We start from the raw sequence: 18,284 nt of genomic DNA on the forward strand, positions 1-18,284 counted from the left end.
GGGGGAGAGAGAGAGAGAGAGAGAGAGAGAGAGAGAGAGAGAGAGAGAGAGAGAGATCAGCTATGAACTATGAACAGAGGTCAACTTCGTTTCTGTAAATCAGTCAAAAGAGATGCAAATCTTAATTCTGAAAGGGCACCATTTAAATACAATGTAAGGTGTCTAGGAATAAATATAACAAGAATATTTTGAGAACATCATGTAGAATTCTACAAAATTTACAAATGCACGTCAAGTCACTCTAGCAGATGGAGAAGCACATGACGTGAACAGAGAGGTTCCATCTTAAAGACATCAAGTTCTGCAGATTCAACTTGAAGCTAAACAAACAAGCAGCCACCAACAACACTAATTCTAATGAATAAAAATGAAGTCACAATGACACAATTCCCTATTGGATAAAGGAATAAAAATATAAAGATTGAATGAGCCCAATCAGCCCAAATGTGAAGACACAGAACTGAGTCAGCTGAAGTGTGAAGTTGCTTTAAGTTTAGTTAACATTTTGATATTTAAAAAAAAAAAAAACCCTATAGACCTGAATAGATCCTCAAAAGGAGAGAAGTGACTGATAAACATTTTTTTTTTCGAGGCAGGGTTTCTCTGTGGCTTTGGAGCCTGTCCTGGCACTAGCTCTGTAGACCAGGCTGGTCTCGAACTCACAGAGATCCGCCTGACTCTGCCTCCCGAGTGCTGGGAATAAAGGCGTGCGCCACCATCACCCGGCCTGATAAACATTTTTTAAAAAGGGTTCAACATCATTAGCCGCCAGGGAGATGCAAATTTAAACGACTTGAGAGTCCACCACCCCTAAGTTAGAACAGCTAAGCTCGAGAAGACAAAGGCTAGGCAGGGTGCTGTGCACTGGGAAGCTGAGTCGTTCAGCACTCAAGAGACAGAGGCAGAAGGATCTCTGGGCTCTGAGGTCAGGCTGGTCTCCATAATAAGACAGCCGGGGCTGCACAGTGAGACCCTGTGTCAAACAAACGATAGCGAATAGCTGCAAGGATGTGAGGACACCCCAGTTCCTGTCGTTGAGTGCAAATTGGCACAGCCACTATGGGAATCAGTGTGGCAAGTCCTCAAAAGTCCAGAAATAAGGGCTGGAGAGATGGCTTGGTGGTTAAGAACACTTATTCTTGTAGTGATCCCAGACTCACTTCCCAGCATCCATATGGTGGCTTACAACCATCTGTAACCCTAGTTCTAGTAGATCTATGGCCCTCTTCTGGCCTCTGTCGGTATCAGACATGTACATGGTATGCAGACATACATGTGAGCAAAGCACTCATAAATATAAAATAAAATCAATAAATAAATCTAAAGATAAGATGAAAAACCTTTCGTTTAGCAATAGAACTACCATAGCATCCAGGCATACCATTATCGGGCAGTCATCCAAAGGACTCCATATCTTATAGAGCTATTTGCTCATCTGTGCTTATTGCTGTTCTATTTGCAGTAGTTAGGAAATGCAATCAGACTACAATCCATCCATCGATGATGAATGCATAAATGAAAGCATGGTACATGTGCACAATGAAATTTTATCTAGCTGAGAAGAAAAATGAAGCTATGAACTCTGCATTTGAACTGTATGGAATTAACAATACTATATACTGAGTGAGGTCACCCAGGCCCAGAAAGACAGACATCCTCTCAGTGGATCTGAGTTTTGAGTTTTAAGATTTGTGTGTTTAACCTAGAATACTGGTAGAGTCCATGAAAGCCAGAATGCGGCCACTGGAGTGGGGATGCCTAAAAGGGGGGTGGGGAGGTGGCAGAGCACAGGCGATATGAAAGCAGAGAAAAAAAATACTAGGGTGAAAATGTTTTGATAGGTATGAGGTGGGAGGATGGAGGAGACAAGAGGATGGGGCTAGGGTTAGCCAAGACAGAAGATTATGAAAAGGCCATATGGAAACCTATTATCTTGTAGGCCAATTAAAAAGTGCAGAGTTGGTTCAACATACAAAAATCTGTCAATGTAATCCACCATCTAAACAAACTGAAAGGAAAAAAAAAAAAAACATGTGATCATCTCATTAGATGCTGAAAAAGCCCAAGGGCGGCTTGTCCCTTTCTGAATGGAGATGGAGGAGGAGTGGATGGGGAGTGGGGGGGATAGATGGGAAAAGGGAGGGGACAGGAGGAGAGGAGGGAGGGGAAACTAGTTGGTATGTAAAGTAAATGAAAAAAAGTTACCCAAATAAAAAAAAAGGGGGGGGAGGGGGAGTATAAGCTTAAAAAACAAAAACAAAACCCAAAGAATTTGGAGATATCCTGCATTGGCTGGATAAGACAGCTCTTAAAAACCATGGGTCATTAAACAAAAACCCCAAGGCCAGGTGTGGGATACCTTTTTATGTGTTGTTTAAAAGGGAGGTTCCAGATGCACCTCAAACATTTCATGTCCTTGCCAATCTCTTGGTTGGTCACCAACTGGACAACAAGAGCCCATTGCTTGGAGACACTACACACTTTGGGGAGGAGCGAAGCTGGAGGCCCCCTGCCAGCAGGCCAGCAGCCACAGTGCAGAGATAAATGCTACCATTGTCTCATCCTAGAAGTAAGGAAACCCAGACATGTTAAATAAGCCCAAGGACCCTGAGTTCATAGCTGCCTTCCCAATACCGCAGTGCTTCCCAAATACAACGTGATAAAATGGTCCTGTGTGCTGCCCACCATGGAATGGCAATGACGTAAGGAATCACTGAGCTGATAGCCAAAGGATAAGAACTAGCTCGTTTGGTTGTAGGGTATGTAAAGAGCTGCCCATGCAAACAAGAAACTGGAGGGGGAAAAGGTATGTCTAGCCATGATCAGAGAGTAAGCTATGAGGACACTATGACAAGAAGTACCTGAACAAGAGTTTATACTGGTCCTTGTAGGCTAGCTTGGGGATGCCACACGCCATGGCATATCAAGCTGCCACAAGAACAAGCACCTCCCCCTGTATTCAGACTGGGCAAGCCAATTCAGCAAGAGAAATAGGTTGCCAAGAGCCAGCCCGCCATCCTTTGCTGATGCCTGTGGGAGGCCAGCCCCTTTCTGGGCAAATACAGAGGAGGGAGGGATGGAGGGGAGATGGGAGAGAAATTGGGAGGAGAAGAGAGAGGGGAGGTTGAGGCTAGAATGTAAAACACATTAATTAATTAATTAATTAATTAATTAATAAAAAAAAGAAACTAAAAAATAATACACCACAGAAGCCTGAGGGATGGGGGAGGTAGCACAAATAAGAAGAAAGAGTAGGGGCTGGAGAGATGGCTCAGCGGTTGAGAGCATTGCCTGCTCTTCCAAAGGTCCTGAGTTCAATTCCCAGCAGCCACATGGTGGCTCACAACCATCTGTAATGAAGTCTGGTGCCCTCTTCTGGCCTTCAGGCATACACACAGACAGAATATTGTATACATAATAAATAAATAAATATTAAAAAAAGAAGAAAGAGTAGTTGTATACTGTGAAAAACGACACAATGAAACCTATGCTTTGTGTGCTAACTGAAAATGATTAAGAATGAAAGAAAAAGGGAATTGAAAAATGTATTATCCATAGCCACGCCATGGCCATACTGTTTCTGAAGTTATGGGATAATTTGTGTGGCAGGTATTCCGTTCTGTTGCCCTTCTGTATCTTCTGGTGCCCTCTTCCCAATACCCAGCTTTACTGTGAGCTGGAGGGTTTCATTAGTATCTTTTCCTTCCCAATCAGTTCAACCCAGTTAGACAATACTTAAAACTGCAACTTTTAAATAATTTAAACATTTTTTTTAAAAAAAAAAAGTTGTATTTGGGTATTTGGCCTGCATGTGTGTCTGCACCATGTTTGCAGTGCCTGTAGAGGCCAAAAGAGGGCGTCATCTCCTCTGGAACTAAAGTTACTGATGTTTGTGAGCCTCCAGGTGGGTGCTAGAACATGAACACAGATCTTTGGAAAGAGTAGCCAGTGTTCTTAACTACGGGGTCAACCTGTCAAAGACCTATTTTGGGGAGGTTCAGGTCCCAAAGAGGATATGTGGAGTCGGTGGGAGGTGGGCGTGGGGGCCAGGAGATGGGGATGGAGGGGCCTACCACAAGGACACAATCTGAGGGTGAATCAGGATGACTGCCAGCAGCATTTAGTGGAAAGAAGTCTGTCCCTTTTACTGCTCATAGGATTAACTGGGAGAAAGTGGGCGGTGAAATCAGGGACTGAAATAAACTAACCTCGGTCTTGACAATAGGCACCACCTGTTAAAGAAAGGCCCTTAAATTGCTCTTGCCAGAGATGAAGAGAAGGGCTGCTTTAGCAAGCAGAAACTTCCCTGAAGTTGAGACCCTTATCCCACTGCCTGCCTGACCTTGAGAAAAGGACTTCTGGGGAGCAGATACTATACTGTAATCTCTTCCTTAATCTTACTTACTATGTGGGCCTGTTCTCCTTATAACGCTCTCAAAAGGAAGGTCTGAGATCTTGCGCCTTTCACCTTATGCCACGCCATCCTGGTTTCTCTACATCTATTAACTGAACTCTTGCCTTTAATGGCCTCTGGCTCCAGGTCAGAATTGTAGGCATTTCATCTTTGGGATCAGGTGTGCCTAGGAAATTGCCAACTTTCCTGTTCCTGGTGTAATTAGGAGGGCACAATGGGATTCCTGGTTCCATTTTGTTTAGAGAAGCTATCGTTGTACACGTTTTTATCCTTTACCAAAGTCTGCTCAAAATCTCCCAAAGAGAAATGAGGATCATTAAAGGGGGAGCGTGGCCTGCAATGTCGAAATGGGATCTTGTCAAGCAGCGATGGGTGCCATGTGGTCCATGGCATCACTCAGAGGCTCTTAAGAGTTTTCCTAACACATATGAGGGACAGACATGTACAAAGATATTTTAAATGCAGTGTAGTGAACACTTAATAAAGAGTTCATGGATCAAAGCAATACTGGTATCGTGATGGTTAGCCATCTTAAAATTGATTTTTGTTCATGTGCATCTGTCTGTGTACCCAAGTGTAGTGCCTGCCAAGGCCATAAGAGAATATTTAATTCCCAGAGCTGGAGTTACAGGTGGCTGTGAGCCACTGACAGGGGTGATGGGAAATGAACCTGGGTCTTTTGGAAGTGGAGCGAGTGCTCTTAACCAGGAAGCCCATCCAGCCCCAGGATGGTTAATCACAACCCCATTGAGCGAGTCACATATCAGATAGCTACTCTACAATTCACAACAGTAGCAAAAATACAGCTATGAAAAAGCAACAAAATAGTTTTATGGTTGGGGATCAGGAAGATTGAGAACCACTGACCTAGGAGACATAGTCTGGGCATACCTGTGAGGCCATCTCCACAGTTTAACTAAAACTTAGGTACCCTGAATGGGGGAGGTATCATCCCATGGGCGGCGGTCCCAGGCGAAATACCAAGATGAAAGCAAGAGGGCCAGGAGCGTTCATCTCACTATGCTCCCCCACACAGAACCACAGTGACCAGCTGCCTCACTCTCCCCATGTCTCCACGCATGTCCTTGTCCTCCATGCAGTACTGTACTCTAGAAATGGGAGCCAAAGGAAATGGGGGGATGGCTCTGTGATTAGGAGCACCTGCTGTTCGCAAAGAGGGCTTGTTTCAGTTCCCAGCACCCTCAGGGTGGCTCGCAACCATCTACCTAAAACTCCAGGTCCAGGAGATTCCCAGACTTGTGTTATCACAGCAAACCATCACAAAGGAGTGAGGGCACTCGGCGCATAAGGATTTAGTTCCAGTGAGCTTCCAACTCTTTGTATCTTCCCAGTGTGGTCACATTGACTAGGCCTTTTTTTTTTTTTTTTTTTTTTTACTGCCTTCTGCTTTTATCTGGCTTACTGAGGTCGGGTGGCCAGACCTGACTTGGGACAAAGGTTATGACCCCCTTCCTCCCCAAGTTTGATAACACCCACACCATAACCCTCGGCGTACGCCTGCGGTTGTAGCTCAGTGACCAAGTTAGCTTGCTCCTTTCTTTGGGTCCCACACACACCAAGCCTTGGATCTTCGTCTTATAAAAATGTAAAAGCTTCTTGTCTGAGTTTTGCTTTACCAGCAGATCTTCATGCAAATCGCGCCCAGACCTCTTTGCATAGCCTATGGGAAGTCTATGCATCTGCACACGCCTATCTAAAACCGTCCACGCGAGTCCAGGCCCAGCGCACACACAACCTGAGCCCTTGACCCTCGCTCCCCCCGGGATCGCAAGCGTGGGAGCCCCAGCACAGAGAGACTCCCTACTCCTCCCACGCCCTCTTTCCTTCCTGGCCGGACGGACGCACTTCCGGCGGATGTGGGGGGGATCGGCCCCGGAAACGGAAGTGAGCAGCTTGTCCGGCTGACTGTAGCGGGTTTAGAGGTTTGCGCCGAGCGACTTCCAAGATGGTGAGTGAGCGCGAATGGCCGTGATCGCGGCGGGTGTCGGTGGCGCGGGCACGACCATGGCTGCGCGGTCCCGGCGGGTGTCTGGTCCGAGGATGATCCTGGCCGCGCGCTCCCGAAGGGAGTCTAGCGTGGGCATGACTCGGGCTGCACGCTCTCGGGTGGTGCTGGTTCCCGTAGGACCGGGGCTTCGGTCTCCGGGGCCTCCCAGGCCTGCGCGCTCCTTCCCGGTAGTGGCGCGGACGCACAGGGCACATCTGAAAGCCGAGCCTTGTGTGGGTGTTTATACCTCCACTCTCCCTCGGGATGACTGGAGCCTCCAGCCCCAAGCTCTGCCCACGACCGCTGGTCGCATTTATACAACTCAGCCTGGGTTTACAAACATTTCTCCCCGTGCCATGAGTTGGGGCACAGTTTGTATTGGTTAGTATTTGAACTCCCTCTCTCCCCCTTCTGGCCTCTCCTCCTTTCCCACTTTCTGTTTCTCCTTGAGCAGACTCCTGAGTCACCGTGGCACAGACCTGATACAAGCACCCCTTGCCGCTCACCTGACCACGCCCAGAAAGTTTTTGTTAGCAAATACCGCTGTTGTAAAGGAGTGTGAGGAACACTCTGAAAAGAGAATGGTTTTAGATCTTTGTAGACTGACTTTTATCCGACACTGTACTAGGTAGGACCTTACGGAGTCCTGATATTTTCCAGGACATCGGAAACATGGGGACCGCAATACTAGAGTGCATAGAGAACTCTTCATTATCACTTTTCAGTAAAGCAGTCCGCAGGAGGAATGTAGAGTGGTGATGTCAGTTAGCATTGGGAAAGCAAGAGTCCGGTCCTGACAGCCACAGAGTAGGTGACAGGTTCTCTTCCTGATCCAGCATGGCTTCCTGTGAGAAGGGATGGGCACAGTGTAGGCTCTTGATTTGCGGATTCAGGACCCTGGACTTTGTTTCACTAATGTTAATGAAGCATAAAAGAGGTCTTTAGCAGTTTGGTAGTGAGGTTGTGTTTTGGTTTTTTGTTTGTTTTGGTTTTGTTTTTCGAGTCAGAGTTCCTCTGTAGCTTTGGAGCCTGTCTTGGAACTAGCTCTTGTAGATCAGACAGGCCTCGAACTCACAGAGATCTGCCCTCCTCTGCCTCCCTAGTGTTGGTCTTAAAGGCATGTGCCACCATTCCCCCTCAAGGTTGTATTTTTTAGGGAAACCTTGCTATGCAGAATTGGAAAATAGGTGAGGCTCAAGCAAGACCCAGGGGGTGCTAGTGATATACCCCCCCATGAACGAAATCTATCAAAAAGTTGTGTTCTCAGAATAGTTGGTTCTAGACTAGTGTTAGACACCAGGTTACCCACAGGCTATTACCTCTCTGTACCCAAGCAGATAGTGATGTTAGCTGTAGCTGACAGTGTATCAGTTCCAGAGGTGCTGCTTGTAGCTTTCACAACATCTCAATTAGCTGCGTTAATTTTTACTTATAGTACAGCCCCCCCACTTCTCTTTAGTTCCTATGAACTCATGTTCCTAGGTGTCATTCCTTAACTCCTTGTCTTTTATTGTTGTTCATAGATCTGTCCTTAAGGATCGGTGTCCTGTCCTCGGCCTTTACCTTGTGTTAAACATTGCTTTAAACTAAGGGAGGTCTCCTTCCATTGAAGTGAATCTGGTTGGTCTTACCATAAACCTCCCATGGCTGTCAATTTTAGGGCAGAACTCAGGTGTTGTGTGTGTGTGTGTGTGTGTGTGTGTGTGTGAGAGAGAGAGAGAGAGAGAGAGAGAGAGAGAGAGAGAGAGAGAGAGAGAGACTATCCATCTTTGAATTTTGCCACTTCGTTAATATGTTAGTCGGTCGTGTCAGACTGGTTGTAGTTTGTTTGTATGCTCATGTCTTTATGTTATTTATTTATTTATTTTTTTGATGAAATGCTTTCCCTATTGGCACACTCAGAAGTCAGAGCAAGAGTCCTTCTTCCCCCAAATGTGGTATTACTCACAGTGTGATGGCTCTATCTGTGTAGACCCCGGGCTCCTTGAGGACACAGCCTTTATCTGTGTCTCTTTTAACTGCTGTGCTGACTTTGTGTTGCAGAACGCCAGAGGCCTGGGGTCGCAGCTGAAGGACAGCATTCAGGTTACGGAGCTCTCAGCCAGTGGGCCCTTCGAGAGTCACGATCTTCTCCGGAAAGGGTACGTGGGGGGTTGTGGCTGTGTGGGTTCTTTTCAAGGTTGTCTTTTTGAAAGGCTGTTTTGTAGGTTGAGTTTGGGTTGTAATGAGTGACTTCCTCAGATGGAGTGTAGAGAGGAAGAGGCCTGTGTGGTCCTTGCATTGGGATAAGCATCTCATCAGAGTAAGAGCACCCCTAGTGCATGGTACCCTGTGGGGTAATTGGTAGGATTCTGTGGGATTTCCTGGGGATTGGGCCTAAGATGCCATACAGTGGGAGGTAGGTGCTCCACCACTGAGATAGATTGCCCTGGCCCTTGATTTGGTAGGATTCTTAACTGCTCATAACTCAGAGAGGCATTGACCTCCTGGTGTTACTAACTGCTGGAATACTTAACTTTTCTATGGGATACACTAGAATGTAGCGGTTAAAATGATTGACCCCAGACTGGGCAAGTATGGCTTGAGTTTGGATCCCTGGCGCCCATATAAAAACCAAGTCAACCTAGCTAATCTCACTGAACAATCTGTTGTTCAGTGAGAGACCCTGCCTCAGATTATAAGGTGGAGAGCAACACAGGAGACACTTAATGTCAACTTCGGGCCTGCCTGTGCATTACCTGTGTGCTGTGCGCACACACTTGAACAACCAAGTTTCTCTTAAGAAGGTACGATGTACACCAGAGAAACAAGGCCTTCTCTACAGAGCAGAACCGGCACACATAGGAACTCACACAGACCGTGCTGGCAAGCACAGAGCCCACACAAGGTTGGAGCCAGATCGGGTCCCAGTGCTGAGACAGGAAGTAGACAAAGCCCCGCATCCCTAACCCAGAAGCTACCTCCAATTGATAACCTCTTGCAAAGGAGAAAGGAGTTTTGTTCAGTGGAGTAGGAGTACATCTACAGACCACACTTTAGGGCAGGTTCCAGCGGGCAACAGCCAAAACAAAACAAACTCGTAACTTTGGAGGTTTTTTTTTTTCCTTCCAAACCTTGCAGGCCTTTTTGCTCATATCTTATGGTTCTGGTTTTTATGGGATTTCTGTGTTTACAAATGTTTGTGTCTCGGTGACTGTGTGTGTGCCTTATGCTTTTTCTTTGGCTCTTTGTTTTTTGTTCTATTCTGGTTGTTTATTTTTATTATTATTTACCTGTTTGTTTTCTAATGAGAAAAAAAGGTGTGGATTTGCGTGGTTGGGGAGGTGAGGGGGGCCTGGGAGGACCTAGAGGAAGAGAAATGGTGATCAGAATTGATCAGAATATATTGTATGAAATAAGTCTATTTCCAACAAAAAATAAAAGGGGGGAGAGAAAGGGTGATAAGCTGTAGCTGCCTGGTGTGGGTTCCAGCTCTCCTGTCCCCTGGGTGCGTGTCTCCTGACAGGTTGTTAAACCGACTGTGTTCTCAGACATGACAGGACTAACAGCCCATCCCTGGCTGTGGGAGTTGTCCTGGAAACATCTAACTGGTACCTGCTGTTACCAGGCAGTGAGAGCTGGCTGCTGCTGTTTCTCTCTTCCAGCTCCCTGTTGTGCCTGCATCTGTAATTTCCTTTGTGTTTAGACACATGTTTCTAGTAGTCTGTCCTTGGCACATCCCTTTTCTGCTCAGTCACACAAGACCAGTAGGGCTTCCCATAAATACCCATCCATAAATTGTAAGGAATTTACATCTTAATTTGAATGTTGACTTTTTCTGCAATGAAATGGTATTCTGGTGCTGGGTCTGGGCACGTCCATAATCCCTTTGGGATTTGTAGACTATTGCCTCCTGAATTGGAGGTGTAATTTGATTTGTTATAAAATTACTAGGCAGAGGGCTGGAGAGACGGCTCAGCAGGGAAGAGCACTTGTTCTTACTCCTGACCACCTGTAACTCCATTTCTGAGCATCAGCTACACTTCTCTGGCTCTGTGAGAACCAGGCATGCACAGGGGGAACATCATACATTTATGCAGACAGACACTCACAGATCAAATAAAAATAATAAATCTTTAAAGAAAATTAATAGGCCAAACTAGTCCTGGTGAGTTTTTCCTTCCATACCAAATGTTATTTCTTTTCTTCCCAATTAGCCAGTAAGACTGCATTCAACGAGCCGATTTTGTGGTCTGCCTCTCTGAAGACATCTGTCCATAGACAGTACCCAGTGCCTAGGGTTTCTTTTTTTTTTTCAATATTTATTTATTTATTATGTATACAATATTCTGTGTGCATGCCCGAAGACCAGAAGAGGGCACCAGACCTCTTTACAGATGGCTGTGAGCCACCATGTGGTTGCTGGGAATTGAACTCAGGACCTTTGGAAGAGCAGGCAACACTCTTAACCACTGAGCCATCTCTCCAGCCCTAGGGTTTCTTTCAGTCCCCAGACATTGCCTTAGACAGTCCTTAGCTTGGCCGTGACCACTGGTCTGGATCCAGCTTTGGATACCTTAAGCATGTGGTTTGACGAAGCTTTAGAAAAGACACACTTCGTATTGACAAGCCTTAGCTGTTCTGTCCTACGAGACCGCCCCATCAAAGTGGCAGGGAGAATAAACACACGCTTAGTAAACACTTTTATTTTTGTTTTTTGTTTGTTTGTTTGTTTTGGTTTTTCGAGACAGGGTTTCTCTGTGGTTTTGGAGCCTGTCCTGGAACTAGCTCTTGTAGACCAGGCTGGTCTCAAACTCACAGAGATCCGCCTGCCTCTGCCTCCCAAGTGCTGGGATTAAAGGCGTGTGCCACCATTGCCTGGCTAGTAACACTTTTAAAACAATTTAAAATTTTTTATTAGAAGATTTACATGAGAATCTAGGAAAGACATCAAAATAAAAATGAAACTCAGTGGAAACAGGTAATTGGTAAAAATATGTAAAGATAGCTCGCCATAGCCTTTCAATGGCATAACTATCAATGAGTGAGTATCCATCTCTGGAAAGCCCCCGCTAGTAACTGAAATCTTGATTACCGGTGTCTATAGCAGACAAGTTTTTAATCTGGCTGTCTTCTCACTCATAGTTCTCTGGGTTTTAACAAAGACTTCTGTTCTTGTACTGGCCGGCACCATCACAATGAGAACAAGGTTCTCACCTCCAGAGAGCGCCCTTGCATGCTCCTGTTGTGTAATCACAGTTTTGAGGGTGTTGGGGGGATAGTGCCCCAGCCCTCTTGCTTGCTACTGCTCGCCCACTGAGCCCACCCCCTGGCCCAGAACTCCAGTTACACGTGCAGCTTACCCTGCGGTGGAGAATGATGTGTATTATGTTAAATATTTTGTTTTTCTCCCTTTAGGTTTTCTTGTGTGAAAAATGAACTTCTGCCCAGCCATCCTCTTGAATTATCAGAAAAAAATGTGAGTATCTTACCTGTGACTTTCTTTTTATCCTCTGCTAGAAAAATAGAAGGAGGTGTGGGTTTGAGTTCACATTAGAAGACCTTTGGGATTCCATTCTGGGTACAGAAGAGGGCACTGCCGGGAGAGGAGACAGGCAGATCCCTGGCGCTCACTGAATCTGTGAGCTCTGCTCAGTGAGAAACCATGTCTCACAAAATAAGGTGGGGAACTATTGAAAAGAGGCCCGGTGTTGACCTCTGCCCTTGTTTGCAGACTGACATCTACGCAAACACATAGGTACACCACACACACACACACACACACACACACACACACACACACACACACACACACACACAACTGTACAGACGTAGTAAACCAGATTTATCAAGGCCAATGTAGTACACTTTATATCAGTTGTGGGAGGGGCTCAGCCTCAGTGTCGTCAGCGTGGTGCATTCAGAGCCAGAGCAGCACTGGCGCCTTCGTAACAAGCTCTCTCTGCTCCAGTTCCAGCTCAACCAAGACAAGATGAACTTTTCCACCCTGAGGAACATCCAGGGACTGTTTGCTCCCCTGAAGTTACAGATGGAATTCAAGGCGGTGCAGCAGGTGGGTGTCTTCATGGAGGCTCTCTACACATTGCTTCCTACTTCACAGAAACAGAGCTATTAAATGGAGAGCATCTTCATGGTGTAGATGTGGTGTGTGGAAACAGCTGTCGGCCTTTGTTTCTCTGCCCTCTGTGGGTTCCTGTCCATATACAGCTGGGTGAACCTGTTGCTTCAGGAGTGGCTGTGCGCACATGTCCTTACACCTGTGTGAGCTGTCCCCTGCCTGTGTTCTAGGTTCCATCGCATTACACTACTTCCGGGAACAACTCCCTGTCTGTCCTGGACACCTTTGCTTCCTCTTCCTCTGTGCCTGTGGCTCCCGGCTCCGGCACATGGAGGAGTTCGCTCCCGAACAGTGCAGACATTTTCTCACCCCATTTCACTTGAACACTGTAGTATTAGACATACAAAGCTCCTTCCTTTTCCCCGTGATGCTCGCAGACCTCAAGCCTGTGTCCCCTTCCTCTCCGAAACCCTTTTCCCACTCTGTGTGGTTCCTTTGGTCTGTTAGCTGAAATGCTGGTTTTGTTAGTGCCGCTCTCCTGGTCCTGACTGTTTTCTGCCTGTCCTCTTCGTTTCTCGTTTTCTGTTGACTTTTAGAAGTTCTCCCATCCTTGGTTGGAAGGCCCACCAGGCACCTCGAATTCCCATGGTCCCATGAAGAATAACTCCTTAGTGCTCATGACTTATGGGCGAATAGGCTTCTGCCTAAGGCAGATTGGAGCATAAGCCGTGGTAGCCTCACTCAGAGCCTTGTCGCTCCCGCCCCCAGACGTCTGGTCCTTACTCGGCCTGTGCATTCTATTGCAGAGATTCTCGCCCTGTTCCTCTCGGCCCCTGCTCTCCATCCCGGGGGCCTGTAATGCAGATCTCACTAGATCGCTCCTCACTTTACCTTCTGGATGAAACCCAGCTGCCTGATGGATTGGCTTCTTGCTTCCTGCTTGGGCCTTCCTGCATTTGTTTCCCGTACTGTGGATTCCTCTCTCTTGCCAGCTAACCTTGAGTCTTGGCTTTATAGACTGGTGGTTCTGGAAGCTACTTTAAGTACTGCTTTACCAGAATAAGGCTCTAAAGTGGCTTTAAATGAAATGGCTCAAGTCTGAGTATAGGCTATACCATCTAACCTAAACACTCAAGAGTAACAGTCTGAAGCACATTTGTTGCTGTTTCAGGTTTATTTAGTCTTATTTTACATGCGTGTTTGCATATATGTCTATGCACCATGTGTGTAGTGTTTGCAGAGGCCAGATCCCCTGGGAACTGAGTTACAAGCTCTTCCTAGCGTCCATATCGGTGCTGGGAACCTGGTTTCCCGGGAGAACAGCCCTCGCTCTTCATTGCTGAGCCATCTCTCAGTTCCTTGTTGGTGTAAGACGGAAAGACAGTGCGAACAGCACAGGGCTGTCCTGAAGATTCCACGGAACAATGTTTACCACAGAGCTGTTAGCATCATGTTTTCTGTCTGCCTTGATGTGAGTTACAGATTGCTAGTAAAATAGATGGCCCGAGTTTTTACTACCGTTTTGTCAAAAAGCTTTGCTCAGGGTCCGGTCCTTGTTTTCCTGGTCCCTTGCTTGTATTTTGCAAGCCCCGCTTTGGATGCTCTTTCGCGGTTGTCCCTGACTTAACCGCCTCCCAGACCCTTTGCTCTATTCTCCACTTATAGGTTCCTGTTTCTATTTCTGTTTCTTCCTCTTCCTTCTCTCCTTTCCATGCTTCCTCTTTTTTGATTTTGAGTGACAGCTGGAGAAAGTTTTTCACATTGTAAAGATCAAATAACACCTTAGTCTGTTGGCAATTGAGAATAGTATCTTCAGTCTGAATGGCAAGGGTAGGTCTCCCCGTAACTGTCTCTGCAGATGGTGATGGGGTTTCAGTCCTAGCATCATCGGTTGCCGGCCACCTCATCCATCCTCTTGGTAAAGTGTTAAGTGATCTGCAGCAGGACTGAAAACTGAGTTTGGTCACATTTGAGTGTGTTGGGCACTGACTGTGGCAGCGGTTGCTGTGTGCAGGCTGTGTGTGGTTGTGTTGAGCGCCGGCTGTAGTAGCGGTTGCCGTGTGCAGGCTGTGTGTGGTTGTGTTGAGTGCCAGCTGTGGCAGTGGTTGCCGTGTGCATGCTGTGTAGCACACCCTGTTTGTGTCTGCTCCCTCAGATGGCGACTTACACAAAACTGTATGATTGGGTCAGTGACAGAATGTGAATCCAGATGTTTCTGCCTGCACAGCCTGTGCTTTGCTGATACCTCACTTGGTTGCCAGTTTACCTGCCTTTAGGGCTTGGCAGAAGAGGTTACATTGGCTGAAGGACACTGATTTAAAAGCCTTATAAGTGAGCTTGGTCTGCATTGTCGGTTACCAGTGCATTTGAAAAGGTTGTGTTCTCCCTTTATTCTAAGCAGTGCAGAACAGCATAGAAGTGAGGTGTCCTTTGCTCAGTGGAGCGATGCTCGCTCGCCTGGGACTCCTCAGAAACCTGGTCTCCCTGTGCTCAAGTGAGGTGTTGTGTTCCGTTCTGGGAGTTTGCTTTGCTTTTCATCAAGTGGGATGAGTTTTTCTCTGCCCTGCTAGCCAGCTCCCAGATAACAACATGGAGGCTTCTTATTAATTATGGAAGCTTGACCTTAGCTTAGCTTATTTCTAAATAGCTCTTATAACTTAAATTAACCCATTTCTGTTCATCTACCTACTGCCCTGTGGCTTATGGCTTTTACCTCTCCTCCTGCATGTCCTGCTTCCTCTTTGTCCAGCTGGCGACTCCTTTCTTCTTGTCAGAGCTCTTTCTGTCTGAAAGTCCTGCCTGTGCCTCCTACCGAGCTATTGGCCCTTCAGCTCTTTATTACACCAATCACGGTAGTACATCTTCATACGGTGTGCAAATACCCCACAACAGTTACACGGTTGTGACCCCACCCCCAACAGAAGCAATGCCCTAAAACACAGGCAGACATGAAGGGTTAGTTAGTGGTCATAAACACAGGTAGACATGGTGGGTTAGTTAGTGATCATAAACACAGGCAGACATGGTGGGTTAGTTAGTGATCATAAACACAGGCAGACATAAAGGGTTAGTTAGTGATCATAAACACAGGCAAACATAAAGGGTTAGTTAGTGGTCATAAACACAGGTAGACATGGTGGGATTATGGCACACAGTCTGCCTTTCCGCTCGATTTTTCTAACGCCGCCCTTTTCTCCCCCAGGTTCAGCGTCTTCCATTCCTTCCAAGCTCAAACCTGTCGCTGGATATTCTGCGGGGCAATGATGAGACCATTGGTTTTGAGGATATTCTTAATGGTGAGTGATGCTCAACACTATGAACCCCTGTACTATACAAGGGGATCACAACCAACAGAGTCAGTGTCCCCAGGGGAATCAAGGCTGGTTGGAGTCATTTGTGTTTATTCGCAGCCCTAAGATGGGATTTCATGGCAATCACTCCGGGCAGCTTGTTGTCCTGAGATTGTGCATTTCAGTCTCCTTAGCGTCTGCTCTACTCCTGAAGTCCGTCCTGCTCTCGGGCACTCCATCTGTGTGTGTGTGTGTGTGTGTGTGTGTGTGTGTGTGTGTGTGTGTCCGTCCGTCACTTCCCTGGCGTCTTTCTTGTTCATCCATGAATGACCTGCACACTCGCTGCTCTGCCTGGACCGCAGCTCGGTCTCCTCAGGGAGTGCTGGCTAACTCAGTTCTGCACGTTTTATGAGAGCACCAGGAAATAAAACGGGGCTTTTCGAGGTGTCCTCACCTCCTTACAGCAAATGAGCTTTGGTTCCAGGAAAGGCTTCTCCTGTCTCCTGGTTGCTCAGGGCATGTCTCCTAACTTGCCGACTAATGCCTTGCTGCTGGGTACTTGTGTTTTGGCGAGAGTGAGGGCACATTCTGAGAATCAGAGCATTAAAAGGTGGAGCTGGAGGAGAGTTAACTGTGTGCTCAAAACCTAAAACACCACGAGAGCAAGCCCCCTTTGCTCCCACATCCATTAGTTTCTTGTGCACACTTTTGGTTTGGTGCATTGGGCTCAGTCAGTGTTTTAAGAGAGCAGAGACTTTCCAGGGAGCCCCTGTTGAAGGGACCCATCGAAGGCTTTTGGTGTCTTAGCGCAGTCCACTTCAGCTTTCTAGTCTCTAACACGAGGTGGTGGGGTTTCAGATGTTCTTGCTTTGGAATTCTGATTTCTGTTGCCTGTGATGGGGCAGGAAACAGAAAAGATAGAATGTTTTTGCAGAGGCTAGAGAAAGGCTCAGTGGTTAAGAGCACTGACTGCTTGCTCTTCCAGAGGACTGGAGTTCAATTCTCAGCACCCACATAGCAGTTAATAGGGCATCTGACACCCTCACATATGTGCAGGCATAATAGCAATGCACATAAAGTAAAAATAAATCATTTAAAAATGTTTTTTGCAATGTGAATGCTTAGTCAGGTGAGAAGCCATCGGAAACATCAGAACTTAGGAAAAAAACTTTTTCTTTCTTTCATTCTTTTTTTTTATTAAAGATTTACTTATAGCTGGGCAGTGGTGGTGGTACACACCTTTAATCTCAGTGCTAGGGAGGCAGAGGCAGGAGAATCTCTGAGTTCAAGGCCAGCCTGGTCTACAGAGTGAGTTCCAGGACAGCTAGGGCTACACATAGAAACCCTGTCTCAACAAAAAGCTTTCATGTGCATTGATGTTTTGCCTGCATGTATGTCTGTGTGAGGAGGGTGCCAGGTCTCCTGCTACTGGATTTACAGACAGTTCTGAGCCATCATGTGGGTGCTGAGATTCGAACCTGGGTCCTCTAGAAGGCCAGCTAACGCTTTTAGCTGCTGAACCATGTCTCCAACCCGCTGTTCTTTTTCTTGAATCAGGTTCTCATATGATGACCCCTGAACTTACTGTCTGTGTCTGAAGAGTCATTCCTGTGCCTGTTTTTGTTTCCCTCCAGATCCGTCACAGAGTGAGCTGATGGGCGAGCCACACCTGATGGTGGAACACAAGCTGGGCTTGCTGTGATGCAGGTGCTGTGCAGGAACACAGAAGTGCATCTGTAGCTGCCTCCACTACAGTCTGGCATACACAACATTAAAGTACTGACGAGACCGCTTGGTCACTTGGAAGTGTGTGTGTGGGTCTTTAGTTTTGGGTCGTGAGTAAAGCCAAGAGGTGATTTCTGAGCTATGAGGTTACAGCAAAGCCCAGGTTCCTGGGTTCTGAATATGTTTCTACTAAACACTAGAAATTCCACAGTTCACAGCTCAGCCTGCTTTGACCTCTTTTGTAAACTTGATTTTAGATAACTATCTTTAGGGGTTTTTGTTTTTGGGTTGTTTTTTGTTTTGAGACAGGGTCTCTGTTATCATCTAGTTCAGGCTAACTTGGAACTCACTGTGTAGACCAGGCTAGCCTCAAGCTCACAGGGATCCTCCAGTCTCTGCCTCCCAGGTGCTGGGATTAAAGGCGTGCACCATCACACCTGACTAAGGATTTCTTGGTTTTTATTTAGTGTTGTTTTGTTTTTCAAGACAGGGTTTCTCTGTGTAGCTCTGGCTGTCCAGGTCACTCTAGACCAGGCTGGCCTTGAACTCACAGACCCACCTGCCTTCTCAATGCTAGGATTAAAGGTGGGCACCACCCCCACCTCCTGTCTCCCCGAAGTAGTGGCAGTAGTGTGAGACTCATTTATATTAGAATAGCCTTCAGTGTCCCAAGAAAGCTGCTAATGAATAGTCTAAAGCTGAGAAGCAAAATCTACTGGTGCTTCCTAATCTAGAGCCCACGGTGCTTGTTTGCAGTTGGGAAATCATTTGGGTTCTTGAGATTTGCTC

The 18,284-nt window shown here is 46.7% G+C and overlaps 1 protein-coding gene across 1 annotated transcript; it reads left to right on the top strand.

The window, feature by feature from the left end:
- Nucleotides 1-6,234: 6,234 nt before the first annotated feature.
- Pomp (proteasome maturation protein) lies at nucleotides 6,235-17,569 on the top strand. Its single transcript, XM_050161955.1, has 6 exons — nucleotides 6,235-6,383; nucleotides 8,466-8,563; nucleotides 11,820-11,880; nucleotides 12,373-12,474; nucleotides 15,683-15,776; nucleotides 17,405-17,569. Exons 1-6 carry the CDS (start codon nucleotides 6,381-6,383, stop codon nucleotides 17,470-17,472), a joined length of 426 nt encoding a protein of 141 aa, XP_050017912.1. The 5' UTR covers nucleotides 6,235-6,380; the 3' UTR covers nucleotides 17,473-17,569.
- Nucleotides 17,570-18,284: the final 715 nt, after the last annotated feature.

The sequence above is a fragment of the Alexandromys fortis genome, unplaced genomic scaffold (genome assembly GCF_014885135.2).
Source record: "Alexandromys fortis isolate MF-2015 unplaced genomic scaffold, M_Fortis_MF-2015_v1.1 scaffold_118, whole genome shotgun sequence".
Taxonomy (NCBI): Eukaryota; Metazoa; Chordata; class Mammalia; order Rodentia; family Cricetidae; genus Alexandromys; species Alexandromys fortis.